The sequence below is a fragment of the Hippichthys cyanospilos genome, chromosome 12 (assembly GCF_059441005.1).
Source record: "Hippichthys cyanospilos isolate Australia breed blue-spotted pipefish chromosome 12, RoL_Hcya_1.0, whole genome shotgun sequence".
NCBI lineage: Eukaryota > Metazoa > Chordata > Actinopteri > Syngnathiformes > Syngnathidae > Hippichthys > Hippichthys cyanospilos.
In genome coordinates, this window is record NC_142380.1 from 4,729,935 (window position 1) to 4,749,159 (window position 19,225).

At 40.0% G+C, this 19,225-nt stretch overlaps 1 protein-coding gene across 2 annotated transcripts in view; it reads right to left on the reverse strand.

The window, feature by feature from the left end:
• slco5a1b (solute carrier organic anion transporter family member 5A1b) overlaps positions 1–19,225 on the reverse strand; it is a 47,048-nt gene that overhangs the window by 21,169 nt on the left and 6,654 nt on the right. For both annotated transcript variants that reach the window (XM_088428737.1, XM_088428738.1), the window contains exons 10-11: positions 17,024–17,103; positions 8,710–8,774 (exon numbers count right to left, since the gene is read on the reverse strand). In XM_088428737.1, coding sequence (XP_088284863.1) covers positions 8,710–8,774; positions 17,024–17,103 — 145 coding nt within the window. The remainder of the gene's footprint in view (positions 1–8,709; positions 8,775–17,023; positions 17,104–19,225) is intronic.

Below are 19,225 nucleotides of genomic sequence, written 5' to 3' on the forward strand. Positions count from 1 at the left end.
CAGCATCAAACATCTCTCGATTCAGCCGCAAACAGATTTCACATGTCGAATTATCATCATCATGATTCAGCATCTATCCACAATTTGTATAATGTTTCAGCATTAAATACTTTCAGATTATAACGTTTTCAACCACATTTAAACAGTGAACTTAAATTTCGCAGCTGTTTCAGCATATAGTTCATCATGCTAGAAATTGCTATCAAGTTTCAGCATACAGTAAATTTTAAAAAAAAATCTCTGTTTCAGAATGAAACACATTTCAAGCATGTTTCATCACCAAATCAAATTTCTAAAACTTCAAACTAAACAGCATGAAAATGTGTTGTGCAGGATTCAGCATTTGAAGAAAATTTTGCTAGGCCAATAAAGTTGAGCATGTTTCAGCAGCATTCTACTTTTTCGAACATCATTGCAAAGTACATTTTGTTCCGTTTCAGCATCTCACTCATCGTGATTCATTCTCAAACATTTAAAATTCTAGCATGTTTCAGCAATCACATTCTTAAAATGCTGGAGGATTCAGAAACATCTCTTATGTTTCACCATTAGCCAGGATGAAACTTTTACTATCCATTTCTATCATGTTTCAGCATTATATTACCATCATAACAGATCCACCTCATACTTGCTGGGATAGATTAGACGTTAATGATATCAAAACAGTTTGGTTTTTTTTGTAAAATGCTGTTGCCGTGGCAACAAGTTGCTTGGTAAGAAAACAACGCTAAATCTGAGGGTCTTCACATGCACAGAAACTTATGAAACTTTACACACACATTATGTCTGGCAAAAAATCATCAAGATTTAATTTAATTATAGCAGGATTTTTACAAAATGGTTTAGTAAGGCCCCCTACAATATTTTAAGGAAGCATTCCCAGTGAAATTTAGCGAATTTAGCGCCCTGAAACGTAAAGTCCATTGCAACACAAATCTCAACACTTGTCTCATAATTTTTCTGCATTGAGCATGTTTCTACTAAGCTTCATACTATCACATTTCTGTATCAAATATTGTATATCAAAATTAAATCACGTTTTGGAGAAAAAAAAAATCTGAAGCTGCAAATGTACGGCTTTGTAAAACAAATTTTGAAAACGTTTTTGGCGGCAAGCCAAACGGTTTGAGACAAGTAAAAAGTGGCTGTGATGGAAAACCTAAAACTTGGACATTGGCCATGCCGTCAGATAGTTTCAGAATCAGGTAACATTAAACTATATACTCAGTATTTTTTATCTCTCTTAGGTTTAGTATCAAAAAGTAATTGATATCACGTTTCAGACCTAATCGACTAATACGTTTCGCATCGATCATGAATCGGCATCAAATAATAATTAATATCATGAGCCTAAAGAAGAAGAAGAAAAAAAAAAAACAAGTCATGTTTCAGCTTCAACCCACATAAAACCGAATCCCTTCGGAGGCAATAAAACTTTATTGATTTTCCGGTGTATTCGCGATCAATAAAATAGCAATGATGCAGCGATGAACTTTTATAAACGCATGCGGGATTATGATGAAGAATTACCAGGATGCTGCGATATTTGCCATGGCGACGGGCAGAGGAAGCCGCCTGCCTCCTGCCGCCTCCTCATCTTCCTCTTTCTCATCAGCCAAAAGGCAATTCTTCTCCGGGATTTCCGTGAATGCGTCAAGCGTGAGGAGCGGCCCAATGATGAAGAGTCCACGCCAGCGCCTTTCTTCACTACAAAGTGCAAAAGGGCGGTGGGGGAAGGAGTGGGGGGGGGGGGGGGGGGGGTCTTTCTTTTATTGGCTCCCCCCCCACCCCGAGCCTTTTCCCGCCCTCCAATCGCTGCCTGTCTCGTGCACATGTCAACGCTACGCCCCCCCCAGCCCCATCGCCATGGTGATGGCTCCACATGTTGCCGACATGAGGAGGAGGAGGAGGGAGGGGGGAAGAGTGGGAATCATTGTGACTGTCATCTTCGCATCAAAGTTTGTTTGAGCGGGAACGCACAAAAGGACAAACCCAAAATTTTCACTTCCAGCTGGTGTCCCAATACTTTTGCCAAGCGATTGGCGAATACCCACATCAAGTATCAATATAATATACTTGAGAGACATCAGTCCACGCAACAGCAACTGATAACAGTATCGGCAGCTCGCTTGTGGCCCTTTTACGACCGCAATCTAGAACCGTAATTAGTAATAGTAATTAGATCAATTATTTTATTGTAGTTTTAAAAAAAATGGTACGTTTGGATATATAGGTTTGTCTTGGATCTGTCCTAGTTTTTTTTTTTTTTTGGTCAGGAAGTGTTATCTAGCTAAAGTAAGAGTGGTATCGGTACTTGGTATCGGTAACTACTAAATAATTAATCAAGAGTACTGGTATTGTTCATAAATGGTATTCAACATTTCTGGTCTGGCAAAAAAAGAAAAGAAAAAAAAAAAGCATTGAATATCCCCACTTTGGTCCACATTTTATTTTGACTAACTTTTGTACAAACAAATGTTCTTATATCTTAAATCCGATACTTTTGCTTCACTTGCTTCATGCAGGTGTTCCATAACTTTTGATAAAAATCCAAATTTCCTTGACTTCGTTTCTTAGAGGTGTCCCATTACTTTTTCTTACATTCAGATTTAGACATTATAGGATTCTCATGACTTTCATCCCCCCTTGGAGGTCCCAATACTTTTGCCACTATTGAGCACTGTGGAGCATCTCTGTCACTGCTGTTGCCATGACAACCAGGCCACCAGATTTCCCTTCATCAGAGACGCCCGGAATATTTAAGCAGTTTTGCTCGTCTCTTTTCATCGTCATCTATACTTTTAAATATCACGCGCATGCTTCTATTCAAGGACACGCATGGACACACACACACACACACACACACACACGCACACACACACACACGCTTCTGATGAAGAAGTCGTTAATTGTCATTCCTGATTGACGTGTGTGCGCGGAATGGAAGGAGGAACAGGTGGACGAGAAATGGGCTTTTACTAACCCATTTGACAATGTGTGTTGAGTGTGTGTGCGTGTGTGTGTTGTACGTCTTAGAAAGGAGCGACCAAGCTGCCTGATGCAGATGACAAGCTCCTTCCTCAAGTGTGTGTGTGTGTGTGTGTGTGTTGGAGTATGGAGGTGGGGAGCAGAGCTCTTCAGTTTATCTTTCTATTCAACCCCCCAAGCCCAAAAGCAAACCAGATACCCCCCCCCCCCTCACTCTCACACACATACACACAAACGCATGCATGAACACACACACACACACACACACCTCCTTTTGCACCCCTTTGTGACAGCTGGAGGTGGCAGCCACTCAAGACACTGTTGGCGTAAGTGTGTGTGTGCGATCTTGCTAATTCTCCCCTCTGCCCCCCCCCAAGGAGGGAGGGCCAATCGTTCTTTAGCTTCAAACACTTTACAGTAACACAACTCTGTTACGACTTACACAACTCTTTTAAAGACTGGAACACAATAATAATACTTTCAAAAAAACAATTTCATTTAACACCTCGAAAGAATACAGCAACTCTGTTGGGTCTGACAACTTTAGTCAGAGAAACTTCGGTAAAACAGCATTTCTGAAAACTCACCTAAAAAAGTGAATGAGTTTCATCTTGAAAAATATGTTTCGTATTGAAAGATGTCTTGTATCTACAGTTGAAAAAAGAAAAATCTGGTTATCAAGCCATGATATTATGTGGATTATGAAATCCCCCCCAAAAAATCGCTTCACTAATAGGACTGAGGAAATCGCTGATCCACAGGTGTGAAACTCAAGGCCCACGGGCCAAATCCGGCCCGAACCATCATTTTACGTGGCCTGCGAAATGTTAATTATGATTTCAAGTTTTTGACTAAAACATCAACTTTGCAAGTTGTCTTCAACTTCAAAAAGTTTCATCAGGAAACAACAACCATTTGACTTATTTGACCGAAACTAGAATCACGATTTGGCTCACGATTAAAACGTGTTTGACACCCCCGCTCTAATCCGTCATGACATTCCCCGGTGTTGTTGAAGTTCGGACAAAAGTAGGAGCATGTCGGTCATCACAACACATCACTCAGGGTAAAGAATCTTTCACCCCGTGAATGGAAACTCGGCAGTGGCCGGGCCCTCAAAAGATTTCCCTTTTGTTTTTTTGCGGCCGCCGCTCTGCCGCCGCCGCTGGGATGCCGCCCGAAACAAAAGATGAGCCGTGGCAAAATATGGGCGCCATGGAAATATTTGGACCACTCCAGATGAACAGCGCTCCTTGGCAATGTCAGCCTAAGAAACTTTGCTTTGGATTCCACTGAATTTTGGCCATTTTTACTTATGGAGGCCACTAGGCCATCGTCCTCCCACATATTTTTTTAAATAACCTACTAAATTTGAACGTGAGTGGATATAAGCATTCTTATATCCCTGTATGAATTCTTAGACCAACAAAAATTTCCGAACAAATCATCAATCACGATTACCATTTAAGGTCAACAAACACTGACTTCCATTTAGTTCACAGATACATAATGTTATATGTATATTACACATGTACATCGTGTCAACGATATTCCAAAAGTAAACTTGCTGCCTGTTAACTACTATGAAGTCAATAACATCCTGTTCTTCTTCTTCTTCTTCCTAACAAGCAGACTGGCCACGTTTTATGCTCGACTGCCCCCTAATGGTTGAAATTTGAACAGCCGCAACAGATTGTAGTGTCGGATAACATTCTCGTATAAGAAAGCCCTAGTGCTTTTTGAGAAGTTATTTTCTTTATTTTGCGACGCTTCAGTGCTAATATTGTCTTTAATGCAGTGCTTCTCAAATAGTGGAGCGGGGCCCCCTGGGGGGGGGTGCGAGGTGATGCCAGGGAGGGCGCGGATGATCCCAGGAAAAAGGCTTTGTTTTTGTCATGTGGAATGTAATTGCAATAAAGTAATAATTTTCATCATTTTCTTTTAGTTTCAGGCACTTTGGTGCACTTGCTTCTTTTTTTCCGTTTTAGACTAAGCTGTAACCCGTATAAACGCGATAATGATTGATATTGCGTTTTTCTGTTGTTAATGTTAAAAACATGTGTAGGTATACTTTTTTCAACAATTTTCATCAATGATAATCTTATTTATTGTCAGTGCATCGACTGGGGGGCGCAAAAAGTTTTTTTTTCTAGAGGGGGGCCTGGCAAAATATAGTTGAGAAACACTGCTTTAATTAAAGGCTGCTAATGACTAAATCGGTAAGACTTTCTCATCACACACGTCGCTTTAGCAATTTGGCCACTAGGTGGTGCACCAAGACAAGCAATGGCATCGTATATCAAGATGGCCTTTGCAGACATCTTTTTTTTCCCCGGCCCGATGTAGGTTCCGATAGTTTTTGTAAAAATTACTATTTTTATTATCCTCCGTAATACATAGCGTTTTCAAGGACTTAAACGAAAACCAAAACACACAACACGCCAAATATTTCAGAGACCGAAAGTTGTTTGTCGTTTTCTAGCAAAACATTACAAGTTTGAGAGAAAAGATGCTTTCTTTCTTGACACTCGGTGGCGGCCTCCAGAGGACGCAACAAGAAGAGACAAAGGAACTTCAATACCAAGAAAGAATTCGTCTTTGGACGGCAGCAGAATATTAAATGCCTTGTTTACTAAGGTGTTGCATCATGTCAAAAAAAAAAAAAAAAGTTTGGAAGCACATGTTGTGAAGTAAAACTCTGCTCTTGGGTTTGTTGTACGGGATAAACAACATTCCATAAACATATCAAAGCCACACATATTTAAAAAAGAAATCATGTGCCTTTCTGTCCTCACATAAACTGTCTTTAGACAACCTTATTTATAGCACTTTAAAACACCCATTTCTGCGAAGAGTACATTTGTACAATGTAGGTGTAATATTGATCATTAGATTTACGTATGAATGTAAAATATTATGGTAATAATAAAAAAAATTGCATTTGACCCGATTCTTGGTAAGCCACCATTCTCATGATGTTGCAGAGCACATTTTACAGTCTAGCATCATTTCATTTTTGAATTTAAAAAAAAAAACATTGAAAAATTACTCAGAGGGTATATTGAAATGTAGAATATAAATAGTAATTACTAAAATAAAATCCTTATTTTGCTATTCTTTCGTGTAACAGTGAGCAAGAAACAGGATTTGTTAACTAAAAACTTGACTCAAAATATAAAATGAAGTCAATCTGACTTAAAATGTAGCTTTTTTTTAACTCTATAAAAGTGTCAGAGGGTGCATTATGGGAAACGCAGTCCACCAGCCCCCCCCTCCCCATAACCAAGCTCGCCAGTCCAATTTCACACTTGGATCTGGCCCAATCTGAGCAAGGCCGAAGCTAATGAGCATGTCAGACACGGCCGCCTGACAGATTCATTTTGGGGATTTCACAAGACTCCGACTTTTTTTGAAGGCCGCGGCTCTCGTTTATTATTTTTTTCATCTTTAAAAAGGTTTTGATTCAACCCAGTGGACTGAAGCGTTTTCAATACTTAAACGTCCTGATATGAATTTTATATATGCGATTTGTTAATGAGTGACTATGTTGCATTATTTTTATGTATTTGTCCTTTAAAAGGTGGCGTGTTGTCCTCTAAAAAGCGTGGCGAGATAAACCTCCATCGGTATTGCGATCTTCGCCCGCATCAGGATGAAATGATCACTTGGCTCAAATCTACGATTGTCTATTATCTTTTTTTTTCCCCGTCTTTTGGCTCGAAGCAAAGTGAGCGAGCGCACGGCGGAATTGCTTTGGAGGAGGACGGAGAAAAAAAAAAGGGAAGAGAAAAAAAAATCAAGCAATCTTTTTCCAGCATTGGTGGTCTGATAAAAGCTGGCAAGGTCGGAGCACCTGCGGGAGATTGCGGGCTGTTTGCACCTGACGGACGGAGCACGTTTCAAGGATGCGCCGCTCGAGCTCAATTCTCGTCTCTTCTTTCGTGGACTTCAACCCTTTGAGAATTCGCTCGGGCCCGAGGACGGACTCGGATTGGAAGACAATGAACAAAAACATGAAAGAAAAAAAAAAAACTTGACTATAACAGGACAGGCGGCATTTTGTTGATTTTTTTGTTTTTTTTTTCTCGCTTGACTTGCAAAAAGTTCTCCACCAGGTTCTTGAGTTAATGTTGCTTTATTTTGCAGAATATTAGCGTGGCTGGTTTTTGGACTGCTTTCCTACTGCTTCACCTGCCCCAATGTGATCCCATCTTACATTTATTTCCATTTATTACCATTAATAGTTTTTAATATATAGCATAATAGTTCTTGCCTTGCCTTGACGTCCAAAGATGGCTCTAAAAGCCACATCATCCTTCTCACTGTATATGTAATATATGTAATATCAACAGCGGCCAGAGGCGGCGCCAAAAGTTTTCAATGTCGCAATCTCGCAGTGGCCGAGACCGTGCGAAATATCGTGCCGACAATGCTGCGCTATCGTTAGCTTAGCACAGTAACTACGGTTCAACAGCTGTTAAGTGCAGCAAACGCTGCACATACCGGTTATCCCAAGTTCTCGTTTCCGCCTTTTTACAAGCCAGGTGAGTGCTCTTGCTTGGCTCCGTTTTGTATTGAAAGCTCAGCTGGCCGTGTTGGATCGCTCCCGGTGACCGCAAAGCGGCCGCCATGATTCATTCCTGCCCCCTGCGTGAGCCGTGGAATGTTCCCGAATTTGATTGGCTGTCGCGACGCGAAATGCGGAAAAAGGAAAAAAAAATGTAACTTCGCCCGAAAGGCGAAATTTCGCTTCTCGTGACCGCGCGCTGCCATTCGCGTCGCTCCATTCGCGTCCATCGCGTCGCCCGACGTGCATGCGCGCCCGGTCACGCGAACTCCATTGACTACAATACAAAACCCTCCGCTTTTTCGCCTCGTTCGGCTTGAACGTACCATTCAACTAAATCATCTCCAAAACATTATTTCGGGTGCAGCCCACGCCGCCCAGTACCAGTTGATCCACGGACCGGATGGTGGTTGGGGACCACTGGCATAAAAGACCCACATATGTTCGCAGACGGTATACATCAAGCATAAAGGGTGCTCAGGTATAATATACTCTGTGAAAAAGTGTAGCAAAAATGACCAGTTGGATTGCTCATAATTGGCTCACGCTTGCAGGCGGCCATCGATCCCATTGACTGACTCTTAGCCGGTTCCCCCCACCCACTCTCCAACACTCTGACTTTGACACGCGGCATCACCGGTGCAGACTAACTGCTGGATCGATAGGTGAGTGCAGTCTATTCGCTGCAGAGGCGGAGGAGGATAGCCTTAGAATAGCAATGACGACCAAGAGAAGCCCACATGCTTCTTGGTCCCCCATAGTTACTCCTTTGATCGGATTACCGCGCGTTCTTATGAAAGCATACTCGCGAAAACGGCTTTTAACCCTCGTGTAGTATTTGGACCATTTTGGGTCGATTTCCTACACATAATTCTGGCGGTATTTTAGCTAAAAAATCGGCACACTCCCGGTTGTGTGATAACAAAATGGTCGTCCCATGAGATACTTTGACATCTTGTCACCATCTGGGTGAAATTTCAGCTCCCTAGCGTCTTAACGGTTTAACTTCAGTAAAAGGAAGACACTTACCTTACCTTAGCCTCATACAACCTAAGATTTGTCCTAGTGGTCATGCTAACCAGACGTAAACATTCCCCATTGTGGCACAACAGGCACATTTCAGCAACGTCAAGACCCGAGACCACATTACTCACATCTGCCACTCCTGCCTCCAGGATGCTGAGCTTGGATTCCTTCTCCAGTGATGCTTTCTGTTCCACTGCAGAAAGAAAACAAAACACAAAAGTTTTAGTTCGGGCGTTCACTATTAAATCTTTGTAGAAATGATTATTTGATCAAATAGATGTTTTAATCAGTAATCTATTAAGGTTGAACTTATTTTACTTATTTTAAGCCTATGCTAACATGTTAGTAAATGCAATTTAGCATTAATTACTCGTAATCACCATGAAGATCAACAATTACAATTTAGTCCAAACATACAAAATGTTAGATGTACATCAAACATGTAATAGTGTCGACGAAGTTTCAACAATATTCCATGAGTAATAGGAGAGTGGAGGTGGCTATGAGGTCAATAACTTCCTGTTCTTCTTCTGGACACGTTTTATGCTTGACTGCCCCCAACAATTGTAGATTGGCGGTAATGATGATAGGTTATATTGTCGGCTAATAAAGCCCTAGTGCTTTTCGGTAACTCCTTACATTTATTTTGGGGAGCTCCGTGTGCTAATATTGCCTTTAATGGAAGTCAGCTAATTTCAAAATCAGTGTTTTATGCAAATAAGACAATATTTGAATATGTGGGTATTTCCCCCATAAGCCTGCGAGAAAGGTCCATGTAGAAAACGGTGGGGCAAACTTGGTCCAAGGCAGATATTTTTTCACCTATCTATTTTTAAGTGGTCTTGCCCAACTTGATTGACTCCCCCTAACCAGTTTTTTAGAACAGTTGGATTCAACGTTTTTTTTGTTTGCAAAGTGCAAAGCATATGTGGAGAAAAACAATAAAGACATACAACATTTTGCCAAGAAGTCACTATATAACAATTTAGCAAGCTGTTTCATGTTTCACATAATTTTCTCTCAATTTGAAAAGGAAAATGAATTCTTATTTCATCCTGGACAGGTTTCCTGACTAAATTAGTAACTTAGGTTTTGGTCCTTTTCTCTGTTCTTGTCAAGTTCTTGTCTTGGTTTTGAATGTAGGAAAAGCAGAGGAAATAAAGTTTAATCAAAGTATTCCATTTTCTCTTCCTCTAACAATATTTCATCTTTGCTTGTTGCAGCGTGAGTGAAAAAAAAGGAAAAAAAAACATGCCCTTAGGAAGTCAGTGGAAAAAAAAAAAAAAAGCTAATCTCATTTGTCCACCAAGGCTGCTGTTATTTTCCCTCCAAAACACACAGAGGCGCTTCATTTGTCACGCGGGCCGGCCCCGTCCCGAGCTGTGCTTTATGTTAACTCAATGTAAGCCGGGAGCCGAGAGGAGAAAACGCAGGCAGAAACGGCTCATTTTTCACGGCGGACAAAAGGGAAGGGCCCGGCCCGGCAGAATGAAGCGCTGCCAGCACCGCTGGCTCATTATTTCCGCCATTAAGCGGCCGGGCCGCCCCCTGCGAGCCCCCCGCGGCCTCGCCGCCACATCTCAGGAGTCATATAATGAGAAGAAAACAACGGCCATCCCTCAAACGCCGAGGCCGGGAGGAGGCGAACGGGCGACGGAACACCGTACCGTCGCCGCGGCGACAGCGGGGATGTAATCACATTAGTTGATCGCCGCAGCCCGGCTCCAAGAGAAAATAAATCACAGGGAGCGAAGCCTCGCGTCTTCTTAACACCTTGCTGGTACAAGTTCACGTCAAGAGCCGAAAACATTTCGGCCAGATCTGATTCTGAAAGGGATTTTTCTTTCGATTTTTACTTCTGTATCATTTCTGAGATTTTCTTCGTGGATGCGTCCCAATACTTTTTGATCACGTTTTGACTTCTTTCCTATACTTTTAGTTCAACCGCTTCTCTTTCACAAAGTTGAAAAGATGTGAGTAAAAGACCTTCTTGACAAATCACGTCTGCCACCCGAGGGCTCGTTTCTTCTTCTTCTGCTCGCCACCGCTGAGTGTAAACACATCAGCAACATCATCGACATCATCAGCAGCGCTGCGGGCTCGCTAAATCTACGATAAGAAATCCTGGCGCCGTGTCTTGTCCCGCGGCTCTTCGTTAGCTGCAACCGATCAGCTGACTTGATTTTTTTGTTGTTGTTTTCAAATATTTTGATTTCATCGCACTGCTATTAAAAATTACAGAAGCGCACAAAAAAAATCATTACACAAAAATTACTACAATGACAAAAGAATTCAAATGTTTGGAAAAAGAAAGGAAAATGTTTTTTAACTTCTAAAATGTTACGTTTTTTTTCATGATACAGCATAACAGGATAAGAGCATATTTTGACAATGCAAAATTATTTTGGACTGTTATTATATAATATCAAATGTTTGTTCAGATTTTATTGTAAAATGTGTCATCTAGTTTATATAATTTCTGTCTCTCTCTCCAGAGATGCGCTCCTGTTTGTCCACGTCCTTGCGTCCTAGACGCATAATCTTTGACAGGGACGCACACTTTCAAATCAACATTTTTTTGTGTGCCAAAAAAATTGATTTGCAGAAGAATCGTAATTCTCGTTTACTAAAATTTAAATCAATTTAAAACATCAAGGATTCTCATTTACTACGATCTAAATCGATTAGTAAGTCACCATATCAATATTGAAACTAAACCCAGTTAATACATGATCATTTAAATACAATACAAATTTTCTTCAAATAAAACATACTTTTTATCATCAGATGTATTTCTAATTATATCATTAAATAAAGCATATTTTTTATAAAACACAAAAACATTTCAAATGAAAATGATCCATGTTTCCATGGAAAAAAACCGCCACGTTTTTGTTTATTTGTATGAAACCAAATTCTAAAAATCCTTAAGTATCCCACGGCGTGATGGTCCAAGCCGCCATTTTGGCGCCAAAGGGCCAACAAGTGACCTGGCATGCACACTACAACATTACATATGTCTTCAAAGGCTTATCGCTTATCTTCCTACCTTCATATTCCCTAGCATGTTCTCTACTTTTCAGCGGCAACCACTGATAAATAATATCAAAGGCGAACGATATCTTTATGATGTAAAAAAAATACACACACGGAAGAAGAAGAAGAAAAAGAAAAGGTGGAGGTGCGCTACACGGGATATTGAACCTGAAGCGGCTGAAGAAACAAAACACGTCTTTCATCAGACGCACATAAAAGTGCAAACACGACAGGCAGCAATAGAGACACACACACACACACACACACACACACACACACACACACACACGCAGTCAGGTTATGTGTGTAAAAAGCAATACAAGAAGCTATCTACACTTCAAAGTGCTAATGCAACACTTAACTCCATCTGATTGCCACCAGAGCAGTCTCACAAACACACATCTACACAAAAGACAAGCATGTGCACGTTTGTGTCTATACCATTCTAATCACTTTTCCAAACATCTTCACCTCTTTCCAATTGAGAATTCCCGTCATTAACCGCATGACACGCAAAGTTGAGTTGTCATGGTAACAGTGCTAGCACTAGTAACTGAGACGGCACATCACAAATGCAAACATACAAACGGACATGACGTACAAAATCAAAGAGGGATAAATAACCAAGACTTACAGTCCACGACACAAACTACACAAACACAGACACACACTTGGAAATGTTATCGATATCAGATATCGGTTTGATAGGAGATAAAAAGCAATATGGACTTATCTACAACAAAATTCTCCGCACGCATATCCTAACTTTATTGATTTTAATCTGTCTGCATGTGAAGCGATTGCCTGGCAACCTGTTTGTCGCATGTCCGGTCCTTGTTTTCCCTTCAACCAACAGTCCTGATTCAAATGATGAGCTCGTCAACATGGATTGCAGATAACGACCCCGATCGTGTGAATCAGGTGTGTTGGTTGAAAGGGAATTATAGAAAGCCGGATTGCGGCTCTCGAATACCGGACTTGGCCACCCCGATCTAAGGTGTCAATCAGTGCCAAACGCGGATTACCGGAAGCGGCCGTTTCAAAAGGAGGGCGAGGGAGGCAGCGTTCCAAAAAGAGGGCGGGGCTGACAGGGTTCAATTCATGATGCACAAAAAAGGAAGTTGAAAGGCAGGTTGTTGAAGGGGGGGCGTCTTTGAACACGGCGAGCACTCAACGCCACTCGTTGCCTTTGAAGGTCTTTTGTATGCTGGACATGAAACGAGAACTGTAAAGCTAACAACTGTGTGATTGGAATGAATGCAAAATTCATCAAAACATTAATGGCGTAGCCCAGCAAATCACTGAAAGTAAAAACAAATGACAAACGTGTGCATTGTGATGATTTTTTTGTGGTATGCGCCACTTGCCCACCGGGGGGCAGCATAACAGTCATTCAGACAGCGATACGATGACTTTCACAACTACATTAAGTGACCCGAGTTGCAGTAATATTAGTTGCTCGTTACCGAGGCTAAAGACTGTACGCAAAATCTGCCACATTCAAGCTAGATTTGTTAGCCATTCTATGGCATTTAGCCTTATGTGCCACTTTTAAATTAATAGACAGCAATGTTGCATGCTTGTGTTACATACAAAATACAATTCTCATTTTTTAAAGGTTTTTTTTTTTGTAAAGCTCAACTGAGAGCGGTGAATAACTTGAAGCTATTTACAGCTTTGAATGCTAATTTTTGCTAGCCCATCAATGGAATTTTTCATTGAGTACTAGCATCAAGCTGCCAACCTGTCTAATACAAAGGCGTTTTACTTAAAGAGATACAACACCTATTTGGCCATTTTCAATAGTAAAATGTTGATGTTTTGTCTGTAGATTATTACAATTACCTAATTCAATGCCAGGGGTGTATTTGCACGCTTTTTAAGAGTCCAGATATTCAAACAGAGGCACTAAGTATCGATTTAATACTTAAGTATCTGGAAATTAATGTCCTTACTATATCAGGGATTGCATGTTCGCAATCTTAAAAAACGTGAAAATGCAACCCTGGCATTGAATGATTTAAAGGGCAGGTCAGTCCACTAATTTTCTTTCCAAAAAAAGATGAGATTCTGATTAATAATTGTGTTTGTGGAATACAAATTACGCAGCAGATTCCGATGTTCAGGGTTTAGGTAACGACCTATCACAGCTCATCTTATGAATATCACATGGCCACACTCAGAAAAAAACAATTGTGACAGCAAGTGGCCACAATTGCCCCCCGAGATCAATATAAACATGCAATATCAGAATCACATTTCTAGACAAATGGAGGGCGCATAAAGTAAATTTTGTTCAAAAACGGGGTGACTTTTCCTTGGGCTCGGGTAACAACCAATCACGCTTCAGCTTGCGAACATCAAACGACCAAACCCAGAAAACAGGTGAGCCGTGATGGATCAATACCTGATCTTTAAACACAAGTGACATTGATTGTACATGAAAAAGTAATCTAATTAATCATTAGACGAAATAATAACTTTTTACAGCTGAAAATGGCTAAATAAGTTTCGTCGCGCTTTAAAAGACTGTCACGTTTTGTGCCTGCTCATTCTTTTAGTCGCTTTGAAAAATAAGATGGCGGGTAGTGCGTGTCTCCTGGGAGTGAGAGCGGGTGGGGGTTCTCCCTGAGTGCGCCACTGATAATCAAGGACGGCATACTGGAGAGGGTCCAATCAGTCCACATCTCATCAGGCGCGGCGAGGACGACCAAAAAGGAGCCGGCGAGCTCATCAGGACGGCGGCGAATGTCAACATTTGCTTTGTGACGTCACGAGAGGCCAGAGCTGAGGCGGCTCGTGACTAATTCATTAGCCGCTTCTAATCACGGCCGCGGCTTCATTAGCGGCCAGGATATGACCAACTTTCACTTCCACTACTCCTCCTGGTAAAAAAAATGGAAATGATTCCGTGCGCACGGTAGAAGTCCTGCTGGGATTAGGATGACGTCGCCGACGGGTTATCAATTACAGGCGGGGCGGGTGGGGGGGGGGGGGGGGGGGGTGTTGAAATGAGATTATGAATAATAAATAAAGCTGAGAGGCACCTTGACGCCGGAGGAGTGAAGAGGACATCATTATGGGGTACGGCACATCACCAAAAAAATGGAGACATTTCTGTAGGGACGTTGAAGACGGAATTACTGAGAAATCCATTCAAATGTTGGATTTTGTTTTTGTCAAGTCAAATTTATTTGTATAGCCCTGAATCACCGCAATCTCAAAGTGCTTCACGGGTGAAAAAGAAGCTCCCAGAAGGAGGAGGAAAAACTCAAAAACCCCATCAGGGGAAAATAAGAAACCTTCAAAAGGGACTGCAGGAGGAAGGAGACCCCTTCCAGGCAGCTTGCACTCGATGCCGAGTGCTATTTTTTTTTTTATTGCTGATTTAGAAAATTAGTAATATAAATGAAAAAAAATATATTATATTGAGACCTAAAAAAGTTATATTAAACTTTTAGAGTTTGAAATGTAGGGTGCGACCGATATGGAATTTCTTGAGGCGACTGCTGTTTTTAAAATCAGTCTAATTTAGGCTGGTTCCTTAACTTCAAAATTTAAGTAATTTTATGGTGGGTAAAAAACATCAGCATTTTTTTTAATATTTGTTGGAACGTGATATTTTTCTTTTGATCTCAAAGAAAAACGACGAAAAATACTACATAAAAGGCTTGAAGCAATTAATTGACGACTAAAATAGCAGTGTTAAGTTCCTAAAAATATCCGCAGTAAGTAGAGCTTGAACATTTATTTTGCTGTTCCTTTTTTCAGTTAAAATGAATAAATATCCCAAATCTACATTTCTTTTGTCTGGTCTGACCTGAAAAGAGGAAAAATACCAAGAAAAATAGAAAGGTAAACCCGCATTAAATATAGTCATGAATAAAATCCATGCATTATAACGGTTGGTTGTTTTTTTGTTTTGTTTTTTTATAGTTGGTTGTTGTTTTTTTTGAAGAATACGAATTGTCATATAACAGCCTGTACTGTGGTCCGATTCTAAAAGATTGCCAAGGACAAAAACAACACATGTATCTGGAATGCCTCGTCAGTCAGGTCACGGGATCAGCGGAAAAGGGTCAGTCAACGACAATTTGCCACGCATATATTTCTTCTTCAATCACACCAGAAGGACAATGAGCCAAAGCCAGCAAGCCGAAACGCATTATGGAGACAGAAATTCCATCTGGCGTTTTGACTTTGGTTTCATCCGGGCTGAAGGTTGGCCCGGCCCGCCAGCATTCACGTAAACGCAAACATAGTGGGATGAGACCAAAGTTGCACCGTCAATAAAAAATGGACACGTTTGGTTGAAGGCAGCCCACTTTACGCTCTGATTGGCCGACGTCCACGTCACTCGCCGCTGCGCGCATTCAAAGTCTCAGATACGACATGCATATTTCATACGGCTTGTATTTGCGCCCCAGCTGCCTTAGGTGCTAATTGTGCCACTTGCTCTCCCGACCCTGACCTCCGGCCTATCCTCGAGGGCCCGTTCTCACGCCGCCCCTCCTTTTGCAGCCTCTGAAAAAGAGGTCAGCACCTTGCCGCCCGCGACCCCGGCGGAGCTTCACAATGGCGGCGGCACGTGACACAGGCGTCAACGCCGCTGCTTAATGCAACAGCACGTCTGCCGTTCCATGAACTTTAACCCCTGGGGGTCCGTCCAAGGTCACCCGATCATATTGTGCGACTTCAATAGATAGAGAATAGTCACTCTCTTTCGATTCGACATAAATCATTATTTGAATTCTTGTCCATAATTATACACATCTACAAGGGCTGCACTATTACGGCCAAAATAAAAAATACGCGGTTAAAATTCGATTACGTAACATCGACTACTGTAATGTAAACTGCCAACTTCACCAAAAAACTGCATTCATAAACACAGCATAAGTACTTTATTATCATTACAGTATCACATTGATATAAGACTAATATTTCATCAATATATTGCTATTAGATGACCACTACATTTTTTAAATTATCTTTACTTAAAATATCATCAGTATTGCATTGTTGTTATATCAAAAATTATATTAGGACTGGATCATTGCATAATCATTACATAATATTTTAAACATCATGGTTGGATCATCACATTATTATATTATTATTACATTATATTTCCGTTTTTAAATCATAGTTATCACAATATAACACTTTATTATCATCATTATTACATTACACTACTTTTATTTTGTAGTACATTAAAGTTTCAATAATCCCACATGTTATTATTACTATCACACATAATGCTTTAAGTCACTCTACAGTATATCGTTATTTTATAAGCTAGATGTGTACATTATATTTGAATATATTTTTATTCATTTTGTAATAGGAATTTACATCTACTTTTAACTGTCGGTACAGATACTTGTGGAAGGAAATGTGACCTACCTGCCACGCGCGCCACATCCGCCGTGCTGACATTTTGCCTGTTGGGGCTCACTTTAAAAGTTACGGCCGGGCCCACCACCCTGAAACACAAAAACACTTTGTGACATTAGGAATAATGTAACCCATACAAAAAAAAAGAAGAAAAATAAAAAAATCTAATTGAAAGTAGGGATTTTCTGCCTTTTGTCTATCAGTTAATGAAATGTAACTGCTCCATCTAGTGGTGAAGTTGGAGATACCCTGTCAGACCACCAAAAAAAAAAAAAATTATATATATATATATATATATATATATATATATATATATATATATATATATATATATATATATATATATATATATATATATATATATATATATATATATATATATATATATATATATATATATATATATATATATATATATATATATATATATATATATATATATATATATATATATGTGTGTGTGTACATACAGTGTATAGGACCTGGTGGGGGTCTTTGTCATTTGGTGCAAATAGATGATTAGTGTCAGGCAGCCATCTTTGCACATTTCAGAAGGAAGCTAAAAGCATGCGTGTGGTCGGCCGCCCCATCAGGTGAACCTTTTCTTCTCACCGCCGGAATTCCCGCTCGAATGGCCCCCACAGCGAGACGGATGGACGCCGGCTCGCCCAAGATGCTTTTGTGCCCGCAGCGGCCTGAATGGAATTGAGGCCCGTTGCTCCAAATGTAGTCCGTGGTATTCATAAGTTTATCAAAAGCTTGTCAAGTGCTTTTTTTTTCACCTTCGTTCTTTTTAATCTCTTTTCTTTTTTTTTTACATTTTCCTTCTTCGTAACACTTCTTTATAAAACACGTTTCTTCTTTTTAACTTTTTTTTAAACTCTTTTCTTCTTTGTAACACTTCTTAAAACTTCTTTTTAAAACACTTTCTTCTTTTTAACTTTTTTTTAAACTCTTTTCTTCTTTGTAACACTTCTTAAAACTTCTTTTTAAAACACTTTCTTCTTTTTAACTTTTCTTTACACTTTCTTTCTGAAAGGGGAAGTCAAGGCAGGGGTTTTTGGACCGGTCTTTTTCTTTTCAAAACTTTGTTTCCCTTTCCACCATCAACACTTTCTTGGGACACTTTTCTTTTTAACATTAATTATCGGTTCTTTTTTTAACATTTTTGATCTGTGTGTATCCCGACTTTTTTGTGGAGGTGAATGAGGATGAAAAATGACTTGACACTACCCACACTACAGGATAAAACATTTATAAATCTGCTTATGTTAATAAATATGTTATGTTAATATGTTACAATATAGACGGCGTCAACATATTTCCTGCAGTGTGATCATCCCCCCCTGGTGGCACTTTAGTAACATGACATGAGATGACTACCCCACCATCTGATGCGCTATCTTGGCTTTCGGTTATGTGACGGCTGCAAACGTTCTTGAAAATAGCATACGAGTCAGAGCGTGGGTGAAGAGAGGAGAGGATGTTTTTAGCTCAAAGGTTGCGAGCGCTTCGCTGCTGCAGACAGGAAGCTGGTGAGGCTACGCTAACGCCTCTGCCACATCAAATTGAAAATAGGAGGAAAAATGTCCTCACAATTTGTGGTGTAGAGGATGCAGGACTGGGCAATTAATCAATATTGTTGATATTATTGCATTATTGTTTGTGTTTAAAAGGGACGTTTTTTCCAATTTGGGCCACAGCTAACAATTCTTTTCATAATGTTGCGTGATTTTTGAAGATTATTCAATGGGAAAACACAAACATAAATTGATTATGATTTACTTAGCAGTGGAATCTGTAATAGCCGTCGGAAAATCAGCAAAAATGTAAATTTCTGTATTCCTGAAGTAAAAGCAGATGTCTGATTTTTGATTCGACACCAGTGCATGCGGATTTTTTACGATTCCCCCGGGGACAGTGAGGGTTCACAGTTTTGTTGGGCTAGGCAATAAATTGGATAAATTCCCTAAATTCATTTTAAAAATCGACAATATGAAAATGAACTAAATCGTCCTTGTGCACAAATGGCAGAATGCTAGTTTAGGAGGCATGTTTACAATAATTGCTAACTACTTAATTGTGCTATTTAAGTAAGCTATCAATAGCTATTTTTTTGCATATTATTAAATAAATACATGTGTTTTTAAATATAATAATTATTTATTATTATAAATGGTCATTATATATATATATATATATATATATATA